Raw genomic sequence first — 27,494 nt, 5'->3', positions numbered from 1 at the left:
TTATTGGAAAGTAAAATTAAAAATGTGTTTTTCTCTGGGCGCCTGCATGGCTCAGTGGTCTGAGCATCTTACTCTTTCTTGTTTCTGCTCAGGTCATGATCTTATGGGTTACGAGATTGAGCCCTGCCTTGGGCTTCACCTCAGCATGGATTCTGCTTGGGATTCTTTCCCTCTCCCCGCCCCCCACCCCGGGAATCTCTCTCTTTCTCTCAAATAAATAAATCTTTAGAAATGTATTTTTCTCAATTTCTGTGTATTATTTTTCATAAGCCTACTAAGATATGAATATTCATTAAGTTGTTTGGATCTTACTATTCAGTAGGTGGTATTTCTTACTTTTGTTGTTGTTGTTGTTGTTTAGAGGTGTGTAAAAAAATGACTGAGATACTAACTGCTGTGAACTAGAAAGTCTGAGAACTTTCTGTTCTAATGATGTTTAACCTATGATAGACAACAGTGATATAGAGAAATATGTAGATTTTATATTTTATAGTATTACAACAGTCAAGACTACATTTTTAAAAAGACTTTATTTATTTATTTGACAGACAGAGATCACAGGTAGGCAGAGAGGCAGGCACAGAGCGAGAGGGGGAAGCAGGCTCCCAGCTGAGCTCCCTGGGCTTGATCCCAGGACCCTGAGATCATGACCTGAACCGAAGGCAGAGGCTTTAACCACTGAGCTACCCAGGCACCCTAAAACTACATTTTGTAGATAACCTATTCCCCAGGAAACCACTTCCTTAGTTAATTCCTATGTACCCTCAAATCTCAATTTAAAGATAACCTCTTGTAGGAAGCCCTCCCTGATTAACAACTCCCCTACGCCCATTCTTGGTACTTTCTAAATAAGTAACCTCTCATCTAGGCTTCCCAAAACCCTTTGCTTATTCTACTGTAGCATCCTGCAAATACTGATTTTTTATTTTTATTTTTATTTTTTGGGGGGTCTCTATTTGAGTTTGTAATGGGTGGAGATTTAAGTGAACTTTGTATCAGTGGACTCTGGCAATGTCTGGCATGTAACAAGTGCTCAGAAGATATTTGTTGATGAATTAACAAAACACACACAGGTGTATATGGGTAATAGTAACCAGAGTTTACCAAGCATTTTACAAGTACTTCCAGGGTTATTCAAATGCCACAGTATTATCATATAACTTGAGGACTATTTACTTTTCTTATGACTTAAAGATTATCTAGTGTGATCCCCGAGTTCAGAAAGATGAATGGAGGACCAAGAGCAGTGGTCACTTTTGGTTATAGGAACACTCACTAAAATTTCTAAAACTAATAACCTAACCATACTAAATAGGGTGGAGAATGTGGAGCAACTGGAACTCTCAAGCTGGTCAGAGTGTTAAGATAGTCCAGCCACTTTGAACAACAATTTGGCAGTTTCTCCCCAAGTTAAATACATGCGCATCTGAAGACCTAGTAATTCCAGTCTTTGGTGTTTACCCAAGAGAAGCGAAAACATGTGTCGACACCATGACTTATACACTAACGGTTATAGCGGCTTTATATGTAATTATTAAAAAGCTGAAAACGTAAAAGTCTATACACAGATGAATGGGTCAACAATTGTACTGCTTCCATACCATGGAATTCTACCCAGCAATAAAGAAGGACTACTGAAATACTAGCAGTACTGGATGGATCTCGAAACATTACGCTAAGGGGAAGAAGTCTGGCTCCAAAGACTACAGACTGTATGAAGTGATGTGATGTTAAAGAACGGGGAGAACTACGCTAAGGTAATAGAAATTAGATTAGAATTGCTTTGGAGGGAGTGGTTATTGACTGGGAAGTTCCTAGAACTTATCAGAGTGGTGGAAATGCGCTATATATTCATTGGTGCTGTCGTTACCCTGGTGAATACATTTGCCCAAAACTCATGGGCTGTACACTTAAAATACGTGTATTTTATTCCATGTAAATTAAACCTCAGTTAAAAACAAAAAGAATTACATGGTGACCCAACCGACGATGGTGGCTGGAAGCAGGAGTCATGGTGTTCTAGGAGGAAGTGTATTCTTACCAGGTTAAAACAAAAACTAAAACAAAAACAAAAAAACGAGTGTGGAGATGGGGAAGTGGGATTTCCGAGTGCCAGAAACTTTCCCAGGTACTGATTTCAAGCAAAAGAAAACTTCTCTATTTTACAGAGTGAGGGAAGGAAGCTGTGATAGTGGGTGCCCGATATGGGCCAGTCTCTTACAGGAGTGCTGACCCAGTTAGACCCCAACTCCCGCCAGGGGTCCCACTACGCCCAGAAGATTCCTCCCGAGCAGCCGCCGCCGGGAAGCGGCAGCCGAGAAAGGCGGACGCTCGCCCGCGTCGCGCTGACGTCATGCGCGTGCTGACGTAGCCGGCGGCCGCGGCCTCTAAAGCGGGCTGGGTGGCGGGGGGCGCCGAGTTTGACTAGTTTGGGGGCCGCTCAGCGCCTGGCGCTAGTCCCGCCGCCCGCCGCGTCCCGCGAGCCGCGCGTCGGCCGGACCGAGCGCGTCCCGCCCGTTCCCGCGGGGACCCGCACTGGCGGCTGGGCGGCGCTCGGCAAAAGTTGGTCGCTCCCGGGCGGGCGGGCGGCCATGGAGCCCCGCAGCATGGAGTACTTCAGCGCCCAGGTGCAACAGAAGGACGTCGGCGGCCGTCTGCAGGTCGGCCAGGAGCTGCTGCTCTATCTCGGCGCCCCCGGCGCCATCCCGGACCTGGAGGAGGACCTGGGCCGCCTGGGCAAGACGGTCGACGCGCTCACCGGCTGGGTGGGCTCGAGCAACTACCGGGTAAGCGGCGGCGGCGCGGCCGGGCCGGGCACGCCCTCTCCGGCCAGCCCTTTAATCCCGGACATGCGCCAGCAGCCAGGCGAGCCCCCGGGGCGCGCTGGGCGCCTCGGAACCGCCCGGTGAAGGGGAAACCTGTTGACTCAGGGGTCCCTGGACGCGAGCCGGGGACTTAGTTCCCACCAGGACCAAGTTTTCCCCAGTTGTGAACAATGACAAATTTAGCGATTCCGTGACACAGTGCGGAGTTTTTTGGCATTAGGACACAATGTTTAATCACCTATTTAAAAAAATCATCGATGTTTTGCATACACGAAGTGATTGAAGACTGCATTTGTACCTACCTTGTAAACACTATCTAGATGAGGACGGGACATTAGGATACAATTTTTAAGTTCAAAAGAGTGTGTCAAGTTGATCCCGTTTAATTAGTGCTTTTTATCCTACTTAATCTTATTGCTTTTTTTCTTTGATACATTTTGAGTCTGGAAGGTTGTGCTCTTCGTCTCTAAGGGATCTTTAGAGCTTAATCGGGTGCCTGATTAAGTTTACCGTTAATCTAATACAAAGATGCTGACCCCAGGGCATTATGTATTTGTTTTTCATTTATTGTCTACAGAAAGCAGTTGAACGCTCCCTGTTAATTTGTTTTGCTGCACTTGAAGACTGACTCGGATTTGAAACCTGTGTGCTAGTAGGTGACCTAGTGAAACGTGTCTTGGTGGGTTAGCTGATGATGAAAAAATTCTGAGTTCGGAGAAGAATGAGTGTTTTTGAAGAGCTGTTAGTAGGCAGGCTGTAATATAGCTAGGTTGAGAAACCAGGTAAATGTTCTGTAATTAGGCTGCACTGTAGTTTTTAGCAGTTATTTTTCTTTCTAGTCTTCTGGTGGCAGTGTTGCTTTAAAATGCTGGCTCAAATCTACAGATGAAGTGATTCTTCTGAGTAATTTATACTAATAATCCTGCGAATAGGCTGTACTTTGAAAGCTGTATTCTCATAGAGTAGAAAGTCAAACTCTACATTTACTGTGCAGATTTAATGGCGAAACTTACATGAGTTTTGGAAGGGGTTGACTTTTATGAAGATAATAAACCATATGGGAATTAACCAACTTGATGCTCTGTTACATACTATTGCATTATTTTTCTTTTTAAAAAATTTTAGAAAATGTTTAATACTATATCAGTACGATTTGGGAGGTTACTATTTCTTTGGGAGAAACAAGCTAAATTTACTTACACTGTAAGGATGTATGCACACTCAAGATAATTGATTTTATGTTGCAACATAAGCTGTTGTAGAAAGTCAGCTTTTCCACAATGCTTGCTTCCCTTCCCAAGTGAAGGGTGTTACCTTCTATGCTGGCCATAGGGTGTTCGCTTTGCCACAGGGAGTTGGTTTTGGACCGTTTCACTCTTCAGATGTACCATCATGTCACCTTCTGTGTTGGCCATGGTGAGTTGGCTTTGGACCATTTCACTCTGAAGATGTGCCATCAGTGCATTTGAACAGTCCCGTCTCTTGAAATACATCTTGTGGCTTCTGTGATACCACAGTATCCCAATTTTTCTTTAATGTCTTTAAGCACTACTTCTTAGTGCTGTATTTTCCTTTCAGTTGGTCCTTAAGAATTAGAATCTGTCAGGAATCTGATGCAGGTTCTCATCTCCTTACTACACATTGTCTCCATGCTCCTTACTAGATACTGTAGTCTGAGACAGTTTCCACAATCAGAACAAAACTGCTGCCGGCTTCTACAACCTTATCTACACACTCCCTTACAGCTGTACCGTATGTTCTATCTTCTTCTCTGTTTCACTTACTAAATCAGTCCCTCTACATGAATGTTGGATTCCATAGTCTCTTGCCTACTTAAGGTTATTAATTCATCAATTCTACTTTCTCCTTCTTGAATCATTAGTTCTCTTCTTTCTACTGAATGCTGTATATAAATTTTCTGATGTATATAAATTTTCTGAGGGCATTTGGGTTAGTTTCCTGTTCGGGTTTTAAAAACTAAGTTATCAAACTAGGTCATCATTTTTTATCCAAGGTGCAATGACACATATTTAAGTCTTTAAGAAAAAAAGTGTATCATGGAATTTTTTTGAACATGCACAAAATAGAGAATTGTACTTAAATTTCTTTCTTTTTTTTTTTTAAGACTTTATTTATTTATTTGACAGAGATCACAAGTAGGCAGAGAGGCAGGCAGAGAGAGAGAGGGAAGCAGGCTCCCCAATGAGCAGAGAGCCCGACACGGGGCTCAATCCCAGGACCCTGAGATCATGACCTGAACTGAAGGCAGAGGCTCAACCCACTGAGCCACCCAGGTGCCCCCATACTTAAATTTCAAATTTTGCTGAGCAAAATATAATTTTCTTCAGATTTGATAGTATCTTAGAATTTGAGTATCTTAATAATCATCATTACTTCCAAAAATTTGAGTGATTATACTATATGCTGGGTATTGTTCTAGATACTGAAGATCCAGCTATGAGTAAGACTAATAAAGCTCATTCATTTAGCTTCATTTGGATATTTATTGAGGACCTACCATGAGCAGGCACTCTTTCTAAGCACTTCAGATCCGGTAGTGGGAAAACCAAAATCCTTGCCTTTGTGGACTTAGATTCTAGTGGAGGTAGAGAAATACACAAAGATAAATAACTAGAACTATAGTATGTTAGAGGAGGTAAGCGCTTTGGAGAAAAAAGCAGTGAAAGTAATAGGGAGTGTTGGGCAGGATGCAGGTAGTCAAGAAAGTGAGGTGAAATTGGGTATGATGTGAAATAAATAAAGGAGTGAAGAATGATTTAGACAGAGGAAACTGCAAATGTGGAGGCCCTAGTTCTGTGGAGGAACAAAGAAGGACAACATGGCTAGAATTTATAAGTGAGTGAGGTGTTAAAAAGGATGAAATTGGGGGGCAGGTGGAAAGAGCCTTACAGGATTTTATTCTAAGTCATTGGAGGATTTTATGTGGAGGGGTGGCTGCTTTTTGGAGAGTAGACCATAAAGGAGCAACAGAAGAACCAGAGAGATGATGGTGGCTAAGACTGGTTTGGTAGCAATGGCCATGTTGAGAAGTGGAAGATTTTGAGATACGCTTTGGTGATAGAGCCAACTGGACCTCCTGTCAGGTTGAGAGAGAGGAATTAAGGATAATTGCCTTTCTCAAGCTCCTGTCATATACTGGGCAAATTGATGGAGGAGTTTACTTAAAAATCAAAGGAATTGGAATTTCTTAAGATTCCCCTTCGGGTATGTACCCACCCCCCAGCATTTATACCCATACCAGGCTCTCAGTGTTTGTTGAATCTAAATTAAAGCACGTTTGTCCCTTGATTTATCAGCTGGAAAACTTATGTACTAAAACCATGCAAAAGAAAGGTTCTAGGCTGATAATTTCAAACAGGATTTTCATTTACTTGAACGGCTGACAGTAGCGCCTTGGGCTGCACGGCTCCAAGAAATAATAGTGTGTTGTATTACCCACTCCCTCAGTTTAGAATAACTGTTTTTGGGTATATGTCTAGAAGTAGAAATATTGGATTACACTTCTGTCTTTCTCCCTCACTTGATCTAGGATTAATCAGTATCTTTAATTTTGTCATTTGTTTCCCTCCCTTTTTGGAGGGAAATAGTTTTATTATTTATATAATTAAATAAAAATAACCTGATATTTCTCTGGGTTTCTATCTCGTGCATTTGTTTAGCTTTGCTGTTGTTTGACAACATTTCTGATTTAAACTATTTGGAAAATTAAACCTACTGAATTGAATGAAACTCCAGCCAATGTGACAACTTGAGTGTGATTTTATTGACATCACATTAGTTACTCAGATATGTTAAACCACTTGTGATTCAGATGTGAAAAGGGAGAGTGAGAAAGAGAATGGGAAAATGACCCTAAAGGTTCTGGGACTTCTTTTGGGGTTAATAAAATTTTATAAACCTTTTAAAATTTCTGTTTTAGGACTTCGAAACACCCTAAAATTTAAGCTTGGTCTTAGCCCCAAATTTGCTTTTTAGAGTTTCTGTTTTTCTACCTGTTAAAAAAATGTTATTTTTTTTTTAGTTTTTGTAATATTTTGAAGTTTTATACTTTTATATTTATATATTTAATGTTTTTATTTTTGCTTTTTTATTTTATATGCACCTTTTAGAAGGTACGCTTTTGCTTTTATGTTTTAAAGGACCTGAATGGAGGGGTGCCTGGAGGCTGAGTCAGTTGAGCAGTCTGCCTTTGGCTCAGGTCGTGATCCCAGAGTCCCAGAATCGAGCCCTGTGTCACGCTCCCTGCTTACTGGGGAGCATGCTTCTCCCTCTGCTCCTCCCCTCTGCTCATGGTTTCTCTCTCCTTCTCTCAAATAAATAAATGAAATCTTTAAAAAAATAAATAAATAAAAGACCTGAATGGAGGCATTTGAATTCCTAAGGAAGTGGTGAGGAGCAAATTGAAATATAGCTCTAGTTTTCTTCTCTTCTTTCTTTATGGTTTTCTTATTCTACTGAAATGACCCTTGGCCAAGATATAGGCTAAGTTGAAAGATGTCTAAATGGAAATTCAGGAAATCATTTGTCTGTAGCTCCATAGTAAATCTTGACATTTGCTGTATCAGATTCACTCACCATATTCTTTACGAATGTGTTGGCTTACTATTGGGTCTTTAGTTACTACCCCATGTGAATTTTAGAATCAGTTAGTCAAGTTGCACTAGAAAATCGGGCGGGGCTTTTATTGGAATTACATTAAGTGTCCTCTTTTTTTTTTTTTTATTTTACTTTATTTGTTTTCAGTGTTCCAAAATTCATTGTTTATGCACCACACCCAGTGCTCCATGCAATACATGCCCTCCATAATACCCACCACGAGGCTCACTCAACCCCCAACCCCCTCCCCTCCAAAACCCTCAGTTTGTTTCTCAGAGTCCACAGTCTTTCATGGTTTGTGTCTCCCTCTGATTTCTCCCAACTCACTTCTCCTCTCCACCTCCCAATGTCCTCTGTGTTATTCCTTATGCTCCACAAGTAAGTGAAACCATATGGTAATTGACTCTCTCTGCTTGACTTATTTCACTCAGCATAATCTCTTCCAGTCCTGTCCATGTTGATACAAAAGTTGAGTATTCATCCTTTGACAGAGGCATAATACTCCATTATATATATGGACCATATCTTTATCCATTCATCCGTTGAAGGGCATCTTGGTTCTTTCCACAGTTTGACAACTGTGGCCATTGCTGCTATGAACATTAGGGTACAGAAGGCCCTTCTTTCCACTACATCAGTACCTTTGGGGTAAATACCCAGTAGTGCAATTGCAGGGTCATAGGGAAGCTCTGTTTTTCTTAAGGAATCTCCACACTGATTTCCAAAGTGGCTGTACCAACTTGCATTCCAACCAACAGTGTACGAGGGTTCCCCTTTCTTCACATCCTCTCCAACACATATTGTTTACTGTCTTCTTAATTTTGGCCATTCTAACTGGCATAAGGTAGTATCTCAATGTGGTTTTGGTTTGAACCTTGAATCTCCCTAATTGCTAATGATGATGAACATTTTTTCATGTGTCTGTTAGCCATTTGTATGTCTTCTTTGGAGAAGTGTCTGTTCACGTCTTCTGCCCATTTTTTGACGTGATTATCTATTTTGTGTGTGTCCTCTTTTTGAGGGGGAAGACTCGATATCTTTATAATGACCTCTTTTACCCATGAAAATTGTTTGTTTTTTTTTAAAGATTTTATGTATTTATTTGAGAGAGGGAAAGTGAGTGAGTGAGTGAGTGAGTGAGCACCGGTGGAGGGAGAGGGAGAGTGAGAAGCATGCTCTCTGCTGAGCAGGGAGCCTGATGTGGGACTCGATTCCAGGACCCTGGGTTCATGACCTGAGCTGAAGGCAGACACTTAACCGACTGAGCCACTCAGGTGCTCCTATGTTTTCTTTAATGTGTTTCATTAATGTTTCATTATTTTCTCCCAATAGGTCTTACACACGTTTTGTTAGATTTATTTTCATAGTTAAAGAGTATAAATGCTATTTATTATTTTTAAAATTATGCTTTCTGATATATTGAAATGAAATGGCATTTTGGATATTGATTTTGTGGCCACACTGCTTATAATTCAAAACATTTTTTCTGCAGTTGATGGATTCTTTTAGGTTTTCTCTACATATGGTAGTCCCTCCTCATATCCATGGGGGCTAGCAGATGCTGGAAATAGCAGAGAGTACCTATATATATGTATACAGTGTTTTTCCTTATACATACATACCTATGATAAAGTTTAATTTATGTTAGGCACCATAAGAAATTAACAGTAATAATAAGACAGAACATTTATAACAATATACTATAATAAAAGCTACGTGAATGTGGTCTCGCTTACAATCTCCTTGTACTATACTTACCCTTCTTGTGATGATGTGGGATGAAGTGATGAGATGAAGTGAGGTTAATGATGTAGGCATTGTAACATAGTGTTAGGCTATTATTGATTTCTGAAGAGGATTATCTACTTCTGAACCACATTTGACCTTGGGTAATTCAGGCTGTGGAAGGCAAAACTGGGGATAACCGGGGACTACTGTAAATACTACCAGACAATGAAGATAGTATTCCTCCTTCTTTCCAGTTCTTTAGTTTTGCTTGGTTTGGGTGCATTGGCTAAGACTCTTAGGATGAGGTTGAGAAAAGAGTGTGGGCATTGAGTTGTTTTTTTGTTTCAAGGGTATGTTCATTTCACTATTAGGAATCACACTTCTTGTAGTTTTTTTTTTTTTTAACTTTTTACTTTAAAGAATTTTGAACATACATAAAGGTAGGCAGAATAAAATAACAAATCCACTCACAACATATCTGTCCATGGCTAATCATGCTCATCATTTTGTCACAAATCACAGATACATTGTTTCATCAATGAAACTTTTTATTTAGTGTCTTGAAGATAAGTATTCTTTAAAAAAATTGTTGGTGTGCATGGGTGGCTCAGGCAGTTAAGGGTCCAACTCTTGACCTCAGCTCAGGTCTTGATCTCAGGGTCTTGACTTAAAGCCCCAGTTGGTTTCCCAACTGGGTATGGAGCCTACATTTAAAAAATATATATATTAAAAAATTGTTAACCTCACTACCATTATCAAATGTAAAAAAATTCCTTGATATCAAATATGCAGGGTCAAATTTCCAATTTTTAAGATATCATACAAATTTTTAAATTAGTCATTTTATTTATTTGTTTACCTTAGTGGGCTCCCACCCAGCATTGAGGTCAGTGTGGGGCTTGAATTCACGACCCTGAGATCAAGACCTGAGCTGAAACCAAGAATTGAACACTTAACTGACTGAGCTACCCAGGCACCCCTTTAATTATTTCAAGAAAAATCAGGATCCACATAGGATTTCCACACTGTGATTCATTAATATATTAGTTTCCTGTTGCTGCTGCAACAAGTTACCACACACTTAGTAGCCTAAAACAACGTAAAAGATTTATTTTCTTATAGTTTTAGAGCTCAATTTCTAAATGGGTTTCATTGGGATAAAATCAAGGTTTCAGCAAGGTTGTATTCTTCTAAAGATGCATTCTTCTAAAGAACTTCAAGGTGATGATTGTCCATATTCTGGAAACTGCACCCATTTCTTGGCTTTATGGCCTCTTCCTCTGTCTTCAGAGCCAGCAGTATAGCACCTTCAGATCTTTCTGGCTACTGCTTTTATCATTGCAGCTCTGGCTCCTCTCCTGCCTCTCTTTTATGAGGGATCTTGTGATATATTGGGCCCAGGATAACCTAGAGTAATTTCCCCATTTTAAGACCTTTACCACATCTTTAAAGTTCTTTTTACTGCATAAGTAACATACCCACAGGTCTTAGAGGTTAGGGTATGGACACCTTTAGGTGTCTTTCTTTGAATTTGTTTCTCCCTCAGTGTCTCTTTTTAAAAATTCCTGGATTTTATTTGTAGATTTTTAAAAAATTCCTTATTTTATTTGTAGAGTTTCCCACAGGTGTGTTTTGCTGATTTCATTCCTATGATGTTAGTTCCTCTCTATTTCCTATAAATTGGTAGTTGGACCTATAGCTTGGTCAGATTCAGTGCCCCCCACCCCCGACCCCAGGAGGCACATAATGTCAAGAAAGCACATAAGGTGTGACAGTATCTTTTTATGGTGTTAGCAACCATTAATGTTCAGTGTTTAGATCCCTTAATTCATTAGGGTTTGCAAAATGATACTCTAATTTTGTCGTTCCCTCACGTATTAATTAGAATCCTTTTATAAAGAGAAGCTTAGACCATTTACTTCTATTTGGTTACTCATTGGCATAGTTTATAATAGAAAGGCAGACATACCCATTTTGTTTGCCTTACATTATTATGCTTCATAGATACAGCATTTTTCACAAATTGAAGGTTTGTGGCAACCGTTCATTAAACAAGTCAGTTGGTGCCCTTTTCCCAACAGCATTTGGTTACTTGGTTATCACAATGTTACATATTGGTAATTCTTACAGTATTTCTGATTTTTTTGTTATAATGTGTTAGGATGATCTGTAATCAGTGATCTCTAATGTTACTATTGTAATTGTTGGAACCACACCCATTCAAAATGGCATACTTAATCAATAAAAGTGTTCTTACTGCTCCACTGACCAGTCATTTCCTGTTTTTCTCCCTCTCCCTGTTTCTTGAGATACAACCATATTGAAATGAGGCCAGTTAATAGCTGTACAATGGCCTCTAAATGTTCAAGTGAAAGAAAGAGTTGTGTGTCTCTCACATTAAATCAAAAGCTAGAAATGATTAAGCTTAGTGAGGAAGGCAAGTCAAAAGCTGAGACAGGCCAAAAGCTAGGCCTCTTGTGAAAAACAGCCAACTTGTGACTGCAAAGGAAAGGTTCTTGAAGGAAATTAAAAGTGCTACTCCGGTGAACACACAGATGATAAGAAAGCAACATGGCTTTATTGCTGATATAGAGACAGAGTTTTCGTGGTCTGGATAGAAGATCAAAGTGACCACATCACTACCTGAAGCCGAGCGTTGTCCAAGGCCCTAACTCTCCTCAGTTCTGTGAAGGCTGAGATTGGTGAGGAAGCTGTGAACGTTTGAAGCCAGAAGTTGGTTCATGAGGTTTAAGGTTCACTTAACAATGAACGGTGGAGCAGCAAAGTGCTGGTACAGAAGTTCCACCAAATCATTCAGAAGATCTAGCTAGGATGATGCATGAAGGTAGCTACACTAAACAACAGATTTTCAATGTAGACGGAACAACTTTATATTAGGAATAAGATGCCATCTAGGACTTTGACAGCTAGAGAGGAGAGGTCAATGCCTGGCTTCAAACGACAAGGTTGACTCTCTTGTTATGGGATAATGAAGCCTGTTGACTTCAAGGTGAAGCCACTGCTTCACTTACCATTGTGAAAATCCTAAGGACCTTCAGAATTATGCTAAATCTACTCTCCTGTTGCTCCATAAATGGAACAACAAAGCCTGGGGGAGAGCACATGTATTTTCAACATGGTTTCCTGAATTCTTTAAACCACTGCTGAAACCTACTGCTAAGGAAAAAAAGATTCCTTTCAAAATACTACTGTTCATTGACAATGTGCCTGGTCATCCAAGAGCTGCAATGGAGATGTACAATGAGAGTTACTGTTGTCATCGTGCCTGCTAACACAATATCCATTCTGCAGCCCATGGATCAAGGAATAAGTTTTTTTTTTTTTTAAGATTTTATTTATTTATTTGACAGACAGAGATCCTTAAGTAGGCAGAGAGGCAGGCAGAGAGAAAGAGAGGAGGAAGCAGGCTCCCTGTAGAGCAGAGAGCCCGATGTGGGGCTCAATCCCAGGACCCTGGGATCATGACCTGAGCCAAAGGCAGAGGCTTTAACCCACTGAGCCACCCAGGCGCCCCCTCAAGGAGTAATTTTGATTTTAAATCTTATTTAAGAAACATACTTTGTAAGACTATAGCTGCCATAGGTGGTGATTCTGTGATGGATGTGGGCAAAGTAAATTGAAAGCCTTTTGTAAAGGATTCACCCTTTTAGATGCCAAGAACATTCCTGATTCCTGGGAAGAGATCAAAATATCAACATAAACAGGAGTTTGGAATTTGATGGCTTTGAGGTGTTCAGTGGAGGGCATAATTGCCGATGTGGTAGAAATAGCAATAGAACTAGAATTAGAAGTGGAGTCTTCTCTGCACAGTAACTTTTTATCTTGATCTAGTCCCAATGATTTATTTTTGCTTTTGTTTCCCTTGCCTCGGGAGACATATAGAGGTTGCTACAGCCAGTATCAAAGAAGTTAAATCTATGTTCTCTCCTAGGACTTTCATGGTTTCATGTCTTACAGTTAGGTCTTTGATCATTTTGAGTTTATTTTTGTGTAAGGTGTAAGACAGTGGTTCAATTTCATTCTTTTGTATGTTGCTTTTAATTTTCCCAACACCATTTGTTGAAGAGACTGTCTTTTTCCCACTGGGTATTCTCGTGGGTTAAATAGTGATGGCTATTAAAGAATGTATCTGTAGTGATGAGCACAGAGTGATGTAAGTGTTGAATTACTACATTGTACACCTGAAATTCATATAACACTGTATGTAAACTAACTGGAATTAAAAAAAAAACTTAAAAAAAAGGAAGAAAGAAAAGGATCCTAAAAATGTGATTCAGTTGCTACAGTTTCATGATAGAACTTGAGCACATGAGGAGTTGCTTCTTATGAATGAGGAAATAGTTTTTCTTGGGATGGTGTCTACTCCTGGTGAAGATATTGTGAAGATTGTTGAAATGACAGCAAAAGATTTAAAATATTACATATATTTAGATAATAAGCAGCATCAGAGTTTGAGAATATTGACTTCAATTTTGAACGAAATTCTGTAGGTAAAATGCTATCAAACAGCATCACATGCTACAGAGAAATCGTTCATGAAAGGAAAAGTCAATTGTGGCAAAGTTTATTGTCTTATTTTTAAGAAATTGCCATAGCCACCCGAGCCTTTAGCAACCACCACACTGATTGGTCAGCAGCCATCAACATTGAGGCAGGACCTTCCACCAGCCAAAAGATTACAACTTGCTGAAAGCTCAGATAATGGCTAATATTTTTAGCAGTATTTTATTTTTAAGGTATTCACTTTTCTTAAGACATAATGATATTGCATGCTTACTACAGCAAAATACAGGGTAAACATGACTTTTATATGCACTGGGAAATGAAAAAATTCACTTGACTCACTTTGTTGCGATATTCCCTTTATTTCAGTGGTCTGGAACAGAATCCACAGTATTTCTGAGGTATGCCTGTAGTTCATATGATTCTTTCCTTTCATTTATTAATTGTCAAAATATTAGGGTGGTCTTTTAAGCATCTTCCAGTATTGGCCAAATAGTTTTTATCATTATGAATTTTTGCATTTAAACATATCTAGTGTGTTTTAAGACAGTGCAGTTATTATCCTTGTTAATATTTAAATGTTGTATCTTGACATGACCCTAGTAATCTCTTATAGCATATTCACTAGCTGGTATCATAAAATGTCCTATTTCCTGCTTCTACCCTGGAATCAGCCACTTTGTTCTTTTTAGTGGGAAATAGTATATATATGAGTGCTAGTGGAACTCAGTGTTACTTGTTCATAGATTTTTTTCAATGAACAGGATAGGTTTTATCTTAATTTTGAAGAAAAATATATCATGAGTTCAAAGTGATTCTAATTTAGTTTCAGGACTGCATTTTTTTTTTTTTAAATACTACTTCTGTATGTCTTCTATCTCCTTCAATCAAAAAGATTTCTAAAAGTGTTGAAGTTTCTTTTTTAAAGAGTTTAGTGTATGTTCTTAGGGTATATCCCCCTGGAGAGAGATAATCAAAGTACTGTAGTTTAAAGTCACTTGAAATAGTCTTCTGTGTGGTTATAATACTAATTTAGTATGCATTTAGGTTCACTTATTTTGTTTTCAATGAAATAGTGTATTCAAAATAGTCTGGCTTCCTTCTCTATTCCTAATAGTCTATTCCTAACCATAAAATTTTTTTCCTGATTATTATTCCATTTCTGTTATTTTTTAAAATATTTTATTTATTTATTTGACAGAGAGAGTCACAGCGAGAGAGGGAACACAAGCAGGGGGAGTGGGAGAGGGAGAAGCAGGCTTCCCACTGAGCAAGGAGCCCAATGTGGGGCTCAATCCCAGGACCCTGGGATCATGACCTCTGCCAAAGGCAGACGCTTAACAACTGAGCCACCCAGGTGCCCCTCCATTGCTGTTATTTTTAGTAAATGTTTCTAACTATATCTACTTGTAGTACTCTCTGTATATATACGCATTGTCCCAACTTGGCTTGTTTCACTTAACAATATATCATGGAGGTACACTGGGGTGGTTCAGTTGGTTAAGCATCTGGCTCTTGATTTTGGCTCAGATAATGATCTCAGAGTCATGAGATCAAGACTCGAGTGGGGCTCTACACTCAGCGGGGAGCCTGCTTGAGATTCTCTCCCTCTCTCCCCCTGCTCACTCTCTCTCACTAAAATAGTAGTGGAGGTTATTACGTAGCAGAATTAAGGTAGTCCTCGTTGTTTTTAAAGTGTTACAGTACCCTATATTATGGGTATACTATAGTTTATTAAACCTGTCTCATATTGATGTTTGGATAGTTTCTGGTCTCTTACAGTGAATATTTACATGTTCTTTAACAATTTTGTTAGTGTATCTTGGGGATAGATTCCTAAGTGAGATCTTACCAAGTATGCATGTTTTTCCTGCTTATTTGAGATACTGCTTTTATTATCTATAAAGTCTATTAAGTCTGTGAGTCTATTTGTAGATTTTTCAATTATGTTTTAACAGCTTTATTGGTATAATTTACATACTACACAATTTAGTCAAATGAAGTGTACAGTTCATTGATTTTTTAAGTATATTTACAGATACACACAACCATCAGCACAGTTAACTTTAGAATATTTCCATCACCTCAAGAAGATCCCTGTACCATTTTGGAGATACGACCTTATCCCCCCACATTCCCTAGTTCTAGGCAACCACTAATTTGCTTTCTATCTTTATAGGTTTGCCTATTCTGGACATTTCTTATAAATTTAATCATACAACATCTGACCATATGTTACTTTTTTTGTTTCACTTACAATGTTTTCAAGGTTCATTCATGTTGTAACATACACCAATCAATCAGTTCTATTTAAGACCACGTTTTTTGGGACGCCTGGGTGGCTCAGTTGGTTGGGCGGCTGCCTTCGGCTCAGGTCATGATCCCAGCATCCTGGGATCGAGTCCCGCATCGGACTCCTTGCTCGGCAGGGAGCCTGCTTCTCCCTCTGCCTCTGCCTACCACTCTGTCTGCTTGTGCTCACTTTCGCTCCTCTCTCTCCCTGACAAATAAATAAATAAAATCTTTAAAAAATTTATTAAAAAAAAAAGACCACATTTTTTATTGAGTGCATATATCACATTTTCGTTATCCATCAGTTGAAGGACATGTGGGCTTTTGCACCTTTTAGCTATTATGAATAATGCTGTAATGAACATTGGCTTTCAGGTATCTGTGTGTGTCCTACTTTAATTCCTTTGGATATATACCTAAGAGTGGAATTAATTATTGGTCACTCAGTGTTTTTGTAACACCCTTCACTTTATACCTTCCCTTTTTTACTGTGCTTTATACAGGGTTTTTCTCCATGTTCTTGTCTCCAATGGTAAACTGCTCCTTACACTGTCCTTGCTAACCTAGATGTGGGGAGTGGGAGTGTTCTCTGTTTTTCTGGTCCAGCTTCAGTCTTAGGAGCCCTTTGTTCTTGAGTCTGGGGGATGAGACTTTAACAGAAATCCTGCTTCTCCTCAACTGTAGACTTCTAATCATTTGAGCCCAGGAAGATTTTCTGCTTCTCCCTCTGAAGTAGAGAACTTTTTTTCTTTTCTTTTTGCTCAGCAGCAGTGGGTTTTTACCTGTGTCCTAAGGTGACATTTTTTGTCTTTCTCTCAATAGCTTTATATCTTTATTTCTTATGAGTATGGGAAAGGAAAGGTTTGTGCCTTTCCTACATAGGCAGCTGCCTCCCTCTGTCAGACCTGTACAACCAAGAGATACTTTTTCCAATTTCGAGTGTCCAGTGGAGGTTTGTGGAGAAAGAGCCTGTAAATGGGTGTCTCTCCTTTTGTGTCTCTGGCTACTGGGATTATATATTTTCATGCTAACCTACATCCAGCTATTAACAATGAATTAAATATAGTTGAACTCTTAACCCACTTGTATCACATTTTCATTTTCCTTCTGTCCACAGCCACATGTGTCCTATTGCTTATGTCCCATCTCTCCTTGGGGACATCTGTCTTTCCTTAAATTTCAGGCTATTTGATTATCCTACAACTGATGGATTTCTGATGGATTCAAGAATAGATATGGTTCTATAGATTATTTGGCTTTTTCTTGTTACAGTGGGAGTGGTATTGTTTTCCGGTGTCTGTTATCCTAGACAAAAGCTGGAATTTCTGTATAATTAAAGGTGCTGTTATTTTAACTTTCATTTAGGAAACATTTCAACATTATAGGAAACTTGTGTGTATAGTCCATAAACTTCTTTGTACCCTTCACCTAATTTACCATTTATTAACATGGTAACTTGCTATCTTCCTGCCATATTTATACATCATCATTATTATTATTATTGAACCATTTGAGAACAGGGTGCCCTAATCTCATGACCCTTTATCGCCTGAACACTTCAATGTCCTTATTTTTTAAAAAAACTTGATAATATATGAAGATCTTTGTATGTCAGTGATTATAATTGATATGAAAGAAGGCATTGGTACTTTGTATTCATCAAAATTTCTTTCTGTCTGTAGGTATCATTAATGGGATTGGAAATTTTAAGTGCCTTTGTGGACAGATTATCAACACGATTTAAGTCCTATGTAGTAATGGGTAAGTTAACTTTATTTAAAAATTATTGCAGGTTTTGACATACTGACTTTTTCCCCCCTCATCATTTTTAATAGAATTCTTTCTCTGTGAGTGCAAAAATGTAATTCTGTACAACCCAGAGATCTACTTAGCATTTTAGGTTGCCTAGACATAAAAGATTTTAAGCCTATTTAAATATTTCCTTTGAGACAAAAAAAAAAAGCATAAAACACATTAAATATACTGTTGATAGATTTTTACTTCATATTTAAAAATATTTTACTGTAACTTTTATTTTTTTGTAACATTAAAAATTTATTACAGCACTTTTTCTTTCTCTTTAATTACTCGTTTATTTTCTTCCCTTTAAAAATTTTTATTTAAATTCCAGGTAACATGCAGTGTAATATTGGTTTCAAGAGTAGAATTCAGTGATTCATCACTTACATAGAACACCCAGTGCCCATCATAACAAGTGCCCTTCGTAATACCCATCACCCATCTAGCCTACTGCCAACCCACTTCCCTCCATCAACACTCCGTTTGTTCTCTGTTGTTAGAATCTCTTGTGATTTGTTTCCCTCTCCTTTTTTCCCTTCCCTTCTCATATGTTCATCTGTTTTGTTTCTTAAATTCCACATGTAAGTAAAGTCAGATGGTATTTGTCTTTCTCTGACTTAATTCACTTAACATAATATACTCTGGATCCATCCATGTCATTGCACATCATAAAGATATCATTCTTTTTGATGGCTGAGTAATATTCCATTATATAGAGACTCACGTCCCCCGTGTCATCTTTATCCATTCATCAGTTGATGGACATTTGGGCTTTTGCCGTAGTTTGACTATTGTTGATGATGTTGCTGTAAACATCATGGTGCATGTCCCCTTTCGAATCACTATGTTTGTATCCTTTGGGTAGATACCTAGCAGTACAGTTGCTAGGTTATAGCGTAGCTCTATTTCTAACTTTTTGAGGACCCTCCATACTGTTTTCCAGAGTGGCTGCTCCAGTTTGCATTCCTACAGCACAACTTGTTAGACTATATGTGAAGGACTTGTTCGACTATATGTGAAGGACTTGTTCTTTTGTTGCTAGTCTGTTGCAGATAAATATTTTGTAAAATACAATGAAAGTAAGTTACAGCAAAGTGAAAGGGAAAAAAATTCAAGGCCCAGTTTTTTGTTATTAGATTCAGTAAATAAAATTATTTTGGTCAGATTGTTTTTAAACTTTTATGTTATAAACACTCTCAATTTTTTTTACCACAGTTTGTAGACTGGTCTGGGCCGCCAGCCATACTTTGCGGTGCACTTACAGTAGTGTGTTTGTAGTACAGTACAGTATACTAATACAGTGCTTTTCTTTGTGTAGTGGTTAGGGTTACGTTGGTTTTGACCTGCTTTCTAAACCTGAGTGACCTTCATGTGTCTTTTGGAGTGCTTTGATGAGTACATTTGGTTCCTGTTATGTAGAAATATCTAAGGGGGGAAGAAAAGAAATATTTAAGGGAAACTTCAGATGTTTGTGATTTTCCTTTAATGAATTAATGTTTCATAATGCTACACTTATTTTTTAATTATCTTTGGTCAGCTTTTTATTCATGTTTGGTATCATACTGCTTTCTTCTTTTTATTTCCTTCTTTTTATTTTTATTGTTTAGCTATCCTTTTAGCAGAAGCCTCTTAGTGAGTTTCCCTTTATTATTCCCTTTTTAATCAATACCTGCTTCTAATTACGTATCTTGCTTATTTTTTTTAACACAAGGAGGGCTAGATGGGGTTTGATGATCCGACTGGTCATAGTTTGTTGCCTCCCAGGACTGTCCTGCTTTCAGAACTTCTGTTTGGTTGTCCTTTGGTGTTCTGATTCTCTTAGCATGTATGTCCCTTTTGCCTCTCAGTAGCCTTATTTATCAGTGATCTTTAGCAAGTACTCTTTTCCACTTTAGCTAATCAGAAACTTGCTCACTCTTGCTAGTTCTGGCCTAATTTGTTCCTAATTTGTGCTGTTCTTTCTTTTTGAAATCCTCTCCTCTTGGGGCACCTAGGTGGCATAGTCAAGTGTCCAGCTCTTGATTTTGGCTTAGGTTGTGTGATCTCAGGGTCCTGAGATTGAGCCCCACATCAGATTCCATGTGGAGTCTGCTTGGGACACTTTCTGCCCCTCCTCTCTTCTCTCTCTCAAATACATAAATCTTAAAAAAAAAAAAAAAAGAAAAGAAAAGAAAAAAGAAAAGAACTCCTGTTTTTCTCTTTAAAAGGTTTACTTCAGGTTCCAGTATCTGGGAGCTTTTCATATTAATCTCACCCTACACTGAAGTTTTCTTTACTCCATGATTCTTACACCCTTAAATACTTAATAAATTGTATTAAATTGCTTTTATTCGTATTTCATATGTGTTCTCCCTATGTCTACATAGGCTTATATGTGTAATTTTTTATCTTCTTATTTATTCTTTTTGTGCATTAATATTAGCCAGTATCATTTTTACTTTGAACCCTTCATACATGTTCATCATTTTCCTTGGTGAATCTTGAATTTGTTAATAGATGAGAGTCAGTGTGATATAATAGGAAAATTTTATCACTACTTTTCTACCATATATTGCCTACTTGTCATCCATTTATTAGGCCTTATCTGCTTTACATATGTGAGAGATTATCCTTACACTGTTTCTAATTTGTATGGTAGCTCTGTAAGTTAGGCAGTATATCTGTGTACTCTGAAGGAGGTATGGTACTAAACCAAGAGTCCCAGGGTTAACTTTCTTGTTTTACTCTGTCTTAGAACTTAGCCAAACCATGTTAGGAGCCTTTCTGTAAAAGGAAGGAATTGAATGAAATTATGTGTGGAAGGTTTTTTTGTTTTTTTTTTTTTTTTAAATAATGTAATCCTAGATATATGTAACTTGATGTGAGTGATATATATATATGTGTGGGTATATATATATATTTTAGTGCATTTAGGTTATTATAGCTATTTTTACCTTTTTATGTTAAAAGTGAAGTTTCAGGAAAATTGAGATACATGTTCACTTACAGACGAAGTGCCAGAAAGAGTATGGGCTCTATTGATGTAGTTCTTTAATATGAAAGATTTAAATTTTCTTTTGTGGCCACATGTACTGTGGAAAAATAAGCTTTTCAAACAAAAAATATTCAGTTTACATTTAATACTGATTACCAACCCTGGTTTTATGATAACTGAATTCAGTAAGGGATCTCATATTTTACAAATTTTAAGTAGATAGTTTTAATCGAAAATGGAATTACAGAAAGAGTATTAGAATAGTTGTGCTACCTGGCCATCAGTTTGCATCTTGTAAAATGGTATACATTCCATACAGTGCTAAGAGAATAAAACATACCAGCTGTGCTCTAAACTTCTTTGGTGTTCCACTGTTCAAATTCCAGTCTGATATATTCATTTGTTTAACAAGTTCTTATTGTTTATAGGATAAAAACTCTGTTTTGGATTCCCGTAATTATCTATTGTAATGGTCATCACATTAAGTGGTAAAATTCAGTGGTCATCATATTATATACAGATTTTTAGGATCCTTTAACTGTTGACTCTTCCAGATGCTTATTACAGGCTTAACACAGGGTTTTTTTGTTTTTTTGTTTTACCATTTTACCTCATCCTCTCATTAGGCATGTGAGGAATAGGCCTGCATCCCTTCTTATTTCATAGACAAGGGAACTTTGAAATGCAGAGAAGTTTACTGTCTTAAATAATTAATAACTGGTAGAGCAAGGAATGAAATCTTATTCTACTTGACACCAAGAGTGTCAACTCTTTAATTCAACTTTAATAAATTCAACTTTAATAAAAAGTTTATGTAGTGTGAAGTTGTTTATTTTCATTGTTTATATTTTATAAAATTTTAGTTTTTCTTATTGAAGTGAGCAGTTGTTTGGGCCAATGTGGGTTTTTTTTTCCTTTTTTAAAAATTTTATTTTATTTCTTTTCAGTGTTCCAGAATTCATTATTTATGCACCATACCCAGTGCTCCATGCAATACATGCCCTCCATAATACCCACCACCAGGCTCACCCAACCCCCACCTCTCCTCCCCTCCAAAACCCTCAGTTTGTTTCTCAGAGTCCACAGTCTCTTATGGTTTGTCTCTCCCTCTGATTTCCTCCTACTCACTTCTCCTCTCCTTCTCCCAATGTCCTCCGTGTTATTCCTTATGCTCCACAAGTATGTGAAACCATATGGTAATTGACTCTCTCTGCTTGACTTATTTCACTCAGCATAATCTCTTCCAGTCCTATCCATGTTGCTACAAAAGTTGGGTATTCATCCTTCCATTATGATGGAAGCATAATACCCCATTGTATATATGGACCATATCTTCTTTCTCCATTCGTCCGTTGAAGGGCATCTTGGTTCTTTCCACAGTTTGACAACTGTGGCCATTGCTGCTATGAACATTAGGGTACAGATAGCCCTTCTTTCCACTACATCAGTACCTTTGGGGTAAATACCCAGTAGTGCAATTGCAGGGTCATAGGGAAGCTCTGTTTTTAATTTCTTAAGGAATCTCCACACTGTTTTCCAAAGTGGCTGTACCAACTTGCATTCCCACCAGCAGTGTACGAGGGTTCCCCTTTCTCTACATCCTCTCCAACACATGTTTCCTGTCTTGCTAATTTTGGCCATTCTAACTGGCATAAGGTGGTATCTCAGTGTGGTTTTGATTTGAATCTCCCTGATGGCTAATGATGATGAACATTTTTTCATGTGTCTGTTAGCCATTTGTCTGTCTTCTTTGGAGAAGTGTCTGTTCACGTCTTCTGCCCCTTTTTTGACGGAATTATCTGTTTTGTGTGTGTTGAGTTTGAGGAGTTCTTTATAGATCTTGGATATCATCCTTTTGTCTGTAGTGTCATTTGCGAATATCTTCTCGCATTCCGTGGGTTGCCTCTTTATTTTGTTGACTGTTTTAATTTTCCTTTTGGATTTAAATTCCACTTCTCAAGAATGAAGTGGCTATTTTTTTTTTTTTTTTTTTACATACTACTATTGTGTGATTGTTAAAACACACACATGCAAAACACCTCAGTTACAAGTAGATAGAAATAGTTATGACTGGGACCTGATTGTGTGGATTATTTATTTATATATTTTTATTTAAGATTTTTTATTTACTTATTTGTCAGAGAGAGAAAGAGAGAGCACCAGCGAGCACATACAGGGAAGCAGCGGGCAGGGGAAGAAGCAGGCTCTCTGCTGAGCAGAGAGCCCGATGTGGGACTTGATCCCAGGACCCTGGGATCATACCTGAGCTGAAGGCAGACGCTTAACTGACTGAGCCACCCAGGATTCTGTGTGGGTTGTTTAAATCCTGGTTTCAACTTGTTATTTGTGTGACTTTGGGCAAGGTATTTGATGCCTTTGGGCCTTCTCTATCAAATGGGCCTATTCTATTTCATAGGATTGTTATGGGGATGACATGAGATAATTCGGTGCTTAGTACATAATAATATTTAATACTTATTAAGTGTTTATTGCTGTCTTCTGCCTCACAGAAGCTATTGGAACCAGAGTCCCACTGCAGCTAGTCCTGCAGGTGTCAGTGATTTTCTCTGATGTTAATAATATATCAGATAAATACTTTATTTTTTTATATTTTATATATTTATATTATTATTTTATATTATTCCAACCAACAGGTACTTCAGTTGCCTCCTGATTAGGCTTGTAATGTTATGGCAGGGACTTTTTTTTTACATAGTCACTTCCTTGATTAAGCTTGGGTTTTTGGATGATATCATTTCATTTGGTATAGTGGGCTTCTCATCCTAGTCGAATTTTCTTCCAAAAAGAATGTAATATCTTTTTTCCTTAAGTGTTGTTGTTTATTATTATTACATCAGTCTGCTTGTTATATTCTAGAACATATTTGCATCAGATTACTTATGCAGTTAATTATAATTGTCTATAAATAAATGAGAGAAAATCCGCTTCTTAATCTCATTTCTTCCTTCCCTTGTTTAAACTAGGCCTCAGCCTTCATTGCCCCAGGGAAAGGAAGGGTTTAGCTGTCATATCAAAAGAGAAACAAAAGTTAATTTCTTTGCCTTCCAACCTGTAAAATGATGCTAGCGATGGTGAGGGGTGGTAGGTGACACAGAGTGCTTACTCAGTGCTCTTCACTCTAAGTGGCTTACATTTATTCTCTTTTTAATTTTCAGTCCATCTTTTGAGGTGAGTACTGCTGCAGACATTAACGGTTAAGGATATAAAGACAAAAGGAGATGAAATATTGTGGCCACACACCTTGTAACACCACACAAGGGGAAGTGGTAGTTTAAGGGTTTACAGAAAGATAATTTTGACTTTGAGATATTTTTGCCAAATGAGTGGACTTTAGAACCTGTACCCTCTGAGTTCTATCTTCTGCTCCCTTTCCCTTCAGCCTCACCCTCAATAGATGTGATTTCTTTGTGGTGCTTTGTTGATTTATAGTTATAAAAACCTTTCTCATGAAAACTTTCCAAGAATGGACTCTTACCTGCTTTTTCCTCCCTCCTTTCATGAAATAGTGCCACAGTCTTGGACATAGTAGAGAAAAACTTCAATCCGGGGGCCTAGGCTTTTATTTTTGTCAGTTGAGTAATATGTCATACATACATAAGTGTGTATTACACACGTAATTGCACACCAACACCTGCCTGTCCCCAGGTGGAGAAACTAGAACTCTGTCATCCTAGATACTTCCTCTCTGCATTCCTGATGACACCTCCCTCCCTCTGCCAGGGGTGACCACGGACATGACCTTCTAGATAACCATTCCCTGCTCATCTGTAGAGCTTGACTAGCCATACACATTTCTAAGTAGGATAATATTTCGTCTTGCCTGTTTTTTGAACGTTATCATAAGTGGATATCATGTTGTATGTATGCTTTTGAAACTTTCTTCTCTGTTATTATTTATTAGACTCATGAGTAAAGAAAATAATTTGCTTACCTCAACTTTTCATTTATGGAAACAAACTGTTTATAATTTTGTAAAATATAGCTTACAATGGAGATGAATTATAAATATTTACTCTTTCTCTTGCCTTTCTCTAGTTATTGTAGCTTTAATAGACAGAATGGGAGATGCCAAAGACAAGGTTCGAGATGAAGCTCAGACTCTGATACTGAAGTTAATGGATCAAGTAGCACCACCTGTGGTAGGCCTTCATTTTCAAACTTACAGTTTTCTAATCAGTGTTGAAATATCGGTAAAAATAGCTGGTAATTACAGCAAGTTAGTGAAGCCCCAGGGGACAGGAAAGCTGGAATTTTAAATACTGAATTATTGTTAATTCTTTAAAGAAATTGAAATTTAAGATAAAATGTCAGTATTTAACTTTTTGGGGATTTTTTGCTTTTCTTTTTCCTATTTTCTACTCTTTGACATCTTTTACAAAGCTAACTCAGAGATTCTGCTGGATACTATGCTGATTATATTATTTTTTAGGATTTTTTTGGTTTTTCTTACTTGCAGATAATACAATGTTCACTGAGAAAGCTCATTTTGAGAACTACTGAAGTTATATTAATTTGTGCAACTTTTAGAGCAAGAAGAAAATTTTTTATTTGAACAGGTGGTTACTAATTGTATAAGGCATATATTCTATGATACCTATTTGTGTTTTATGAATACAGTAGAATAAATTAGCCCCCATAGAGATGTTTTGAAAGGAGAGCAGAAAGGGGCACCTGGATGGCTCAGTCAATTAAGCATCTGTCTTTTGATCTCAGCTCAGGTCTTGATCTCAGGGTTGTGAGTTCAAGTTCCATGTTGTACTCCATGCTGGGCATGGAGCATATGTGAAAAGTATGACAATAAATTGACATGTAAACAGAGATTTATAGAGTAGCTCATGTTAAGTAGAAAAAAACCCTGGAATTTACAATATATACAATGGTATTATGGGTTATTACCTAAAATACAGTTTTAGAATTATAAAACATATTGCATATGTTTTATAAAAAATTGCAAAAATAAACTGTTTGCCCAGATATTTTATACCTTAGAATGAAGTCCTTATTAATAGTTTGGTGGGTATCCTTCAACACTTGTTTAGTGGTTCAAATTTTAACTCATTTTTGACATGCTATTATAAGCAATTCTATAAGGAACATCCTTGACATATCTTTGGATATAAATATAAAATAGTATTCCAGAGATGGTGTTGCTCTATCATTATTCACACTTAAGATTTTCTGAGTAAACTTCCAAGTTACTTTCGAGAAAGTTTGGCAGAAAGAGAAGTATTAGTAGAATTGAATAAGGAGTCCAAGAAGATGTATATGTGTGTGTGTGTGTGTTCATGGATCTAATAAATGGTAAGGGTGGTGTTTCTAAATGTGGAGAAGGGATTGATTGAGCCAGTTGGCTGTATGTTTGGAAGAATAAAGTTGGGTTCCTTCCTACACCAAATTCATATAATTGCTGTGGAATATCTGTACAGGTTATATATGCTTTTTTAAAAAGGAAATTTTAGTAGATAGCAATAAAATGACTTTTATCAAATAATGTTTCTGTATTTGGATCCAGTGCTAAAGCGAGAAAAGCCTGAATTATAAAATGTTGAAAAAGCCTGTTCCATGTGACAATTTGGAGTAGTTGCTAAGCAGCATTGGACCTTTTAAATGCTTACTGGACTACTGGGCTTATAATGGTAGCATTGTTGTTGGGAGATTTCTAAAGCTTAGAAAGAATTCTGTGTCCGTGGAAATCTTAAGGTTTTTAGGTATTGGACATAGTTTTTCTGAAAATAACTGAAACCTAAAGTGAAAGATACTAAATAAAAACTAAAAATGTGATTAAGATACTTTAAAATGGGTGAGAGCAACATTAGTACAAATTTGGCTTAGGAAAACTTGTAGAGGGGCGCCTGGGTGGCTCAGTCCTTAAATGTCTGCCTTCAGCTCAGGTCATGATCCCAGGGTCCTGGAATCAAGCCCCGCATTGGGGGTCCCCTGCTCAGCGGAAAGCCTGCTTCTCCCTCTCACACTGCTTGTTGTGTTCCCTCTCTCCCTGTCTCTCTCGCTCGCTCTCTCTGTCAGATAAATAAAAACATTCTTAAAAAAAAAAATTAGTAAGAAGATGTAAAGTCTGATGGGAAAATTCAGTTATTTAAAGTTGGTGATAGGGTTGGGAATTAAAAAAGATTATAACATGAGTAATTTAATTTTTTTGTTATACTTGTTTTCTTTTAAATAGTACATTTGGGAACAGTTGGCTTCTGGTTTTAAGCACAAGAATTTTCGATCTCGAGAAGGCGTGTGTCTGTGTCTTATTGAAACCTTAAACATGTAAGTTTTATGATTACTGAAAATAGCTATCTTGTTTTTCGTTTTTCTAAAAGGAAAGAACAATATCCATTTCATAAAGCTTGAAGGAAGTTATGGAAATAACATTTTAAATAGTTATTAATTGATTTTTGGTATGAGAGCTTTTATTTGATTTGATATCTTCAGCTGTTAATTTTTTGTGTGTATATTAATTTAAAATTATTAGTGATAAGAAGTGTTTCTCTTTTTTTTAATAGTGCTACCCAAAATAGATGATCATATAAGAAGTATGTTGATATAACTTAGGTTCTACTTCTGTTCTGGACCCAGTTTGGAATTGTTTTAACTCCGTGGTATTTCAAATATTGTAGCCATTTCCCCCCAGCTAGGTTTTCTAGACCAGTGTGGATGGTTACCCAAATCACAGACCGAACAAGACTCTTCCAGGTAACTAGACAGTG

At 37.6% G+C, this 27,494-nt stretch overlaps 1 protein-coding gene across 40 annotated transcripts in view; it reads left to right on the top strand.

Annotated features, from left to right (window-relative positions):
* Positions 1-2,458: 2,458 nt before the first annotated feature.
* CLASP2 (cytoplasmic linker associated protein 2) overlaps positions 2,459-27,494 on the top strand; it is a 178,362-nt gene continuing 153,326 nt past the window's right edge. For 9 of the 40 annotated variants that reach the window (XM_032861356.1, XM_032861349.1, XM_032861348.1 and 6 more), the window contains exons 1-4: positions 2,463-2,786; positions 17,669-17,747; positions 24,817-24,920; positions 26,963-27,054. In XM_032861356.1, the coding sequence (XP_032717247.1) occupies positions 2,592-2,786; positions 17,669-17,747; positions 24,817-24,920; positions 26,963-27,054 (470 nt within the window). In that variant the 5' untranslated portion in view covers positions 2,463-2,591. Of the gene's footprint in view, positions 2,787-14,063; positions 14,096-17,668; positions 17,748-24,816; positions 24,921-26,962; positions 27,055-27,494 lie in introns of all 40 variants that reach the window. The other 31 variants (XM_032861326.1, XM_032861329.1, XM_032861328.1 and 28 more) reach the window with 8 other exon arrangements.

The sequence above is a fragment of the Lontra canadensis genome, unplaced genomic scaffold, assembly GCF_010015895.1.
Source record: "Lontra canadensis isolate GAN:19392208 unplaced genomic scaffold, GSC_riverotter_1.0 scaffold20, whole genome shotgun sequence".
Taxonomy (NCBI): Eukaryota; Metazoa; Chordata; class Mammalia; order Carnivora; family Mustelidae; genus Lontra; species Lontra canadensis.
This window is presented reverse-complemented; position numbering and strand designations above follow the sequence as displayed.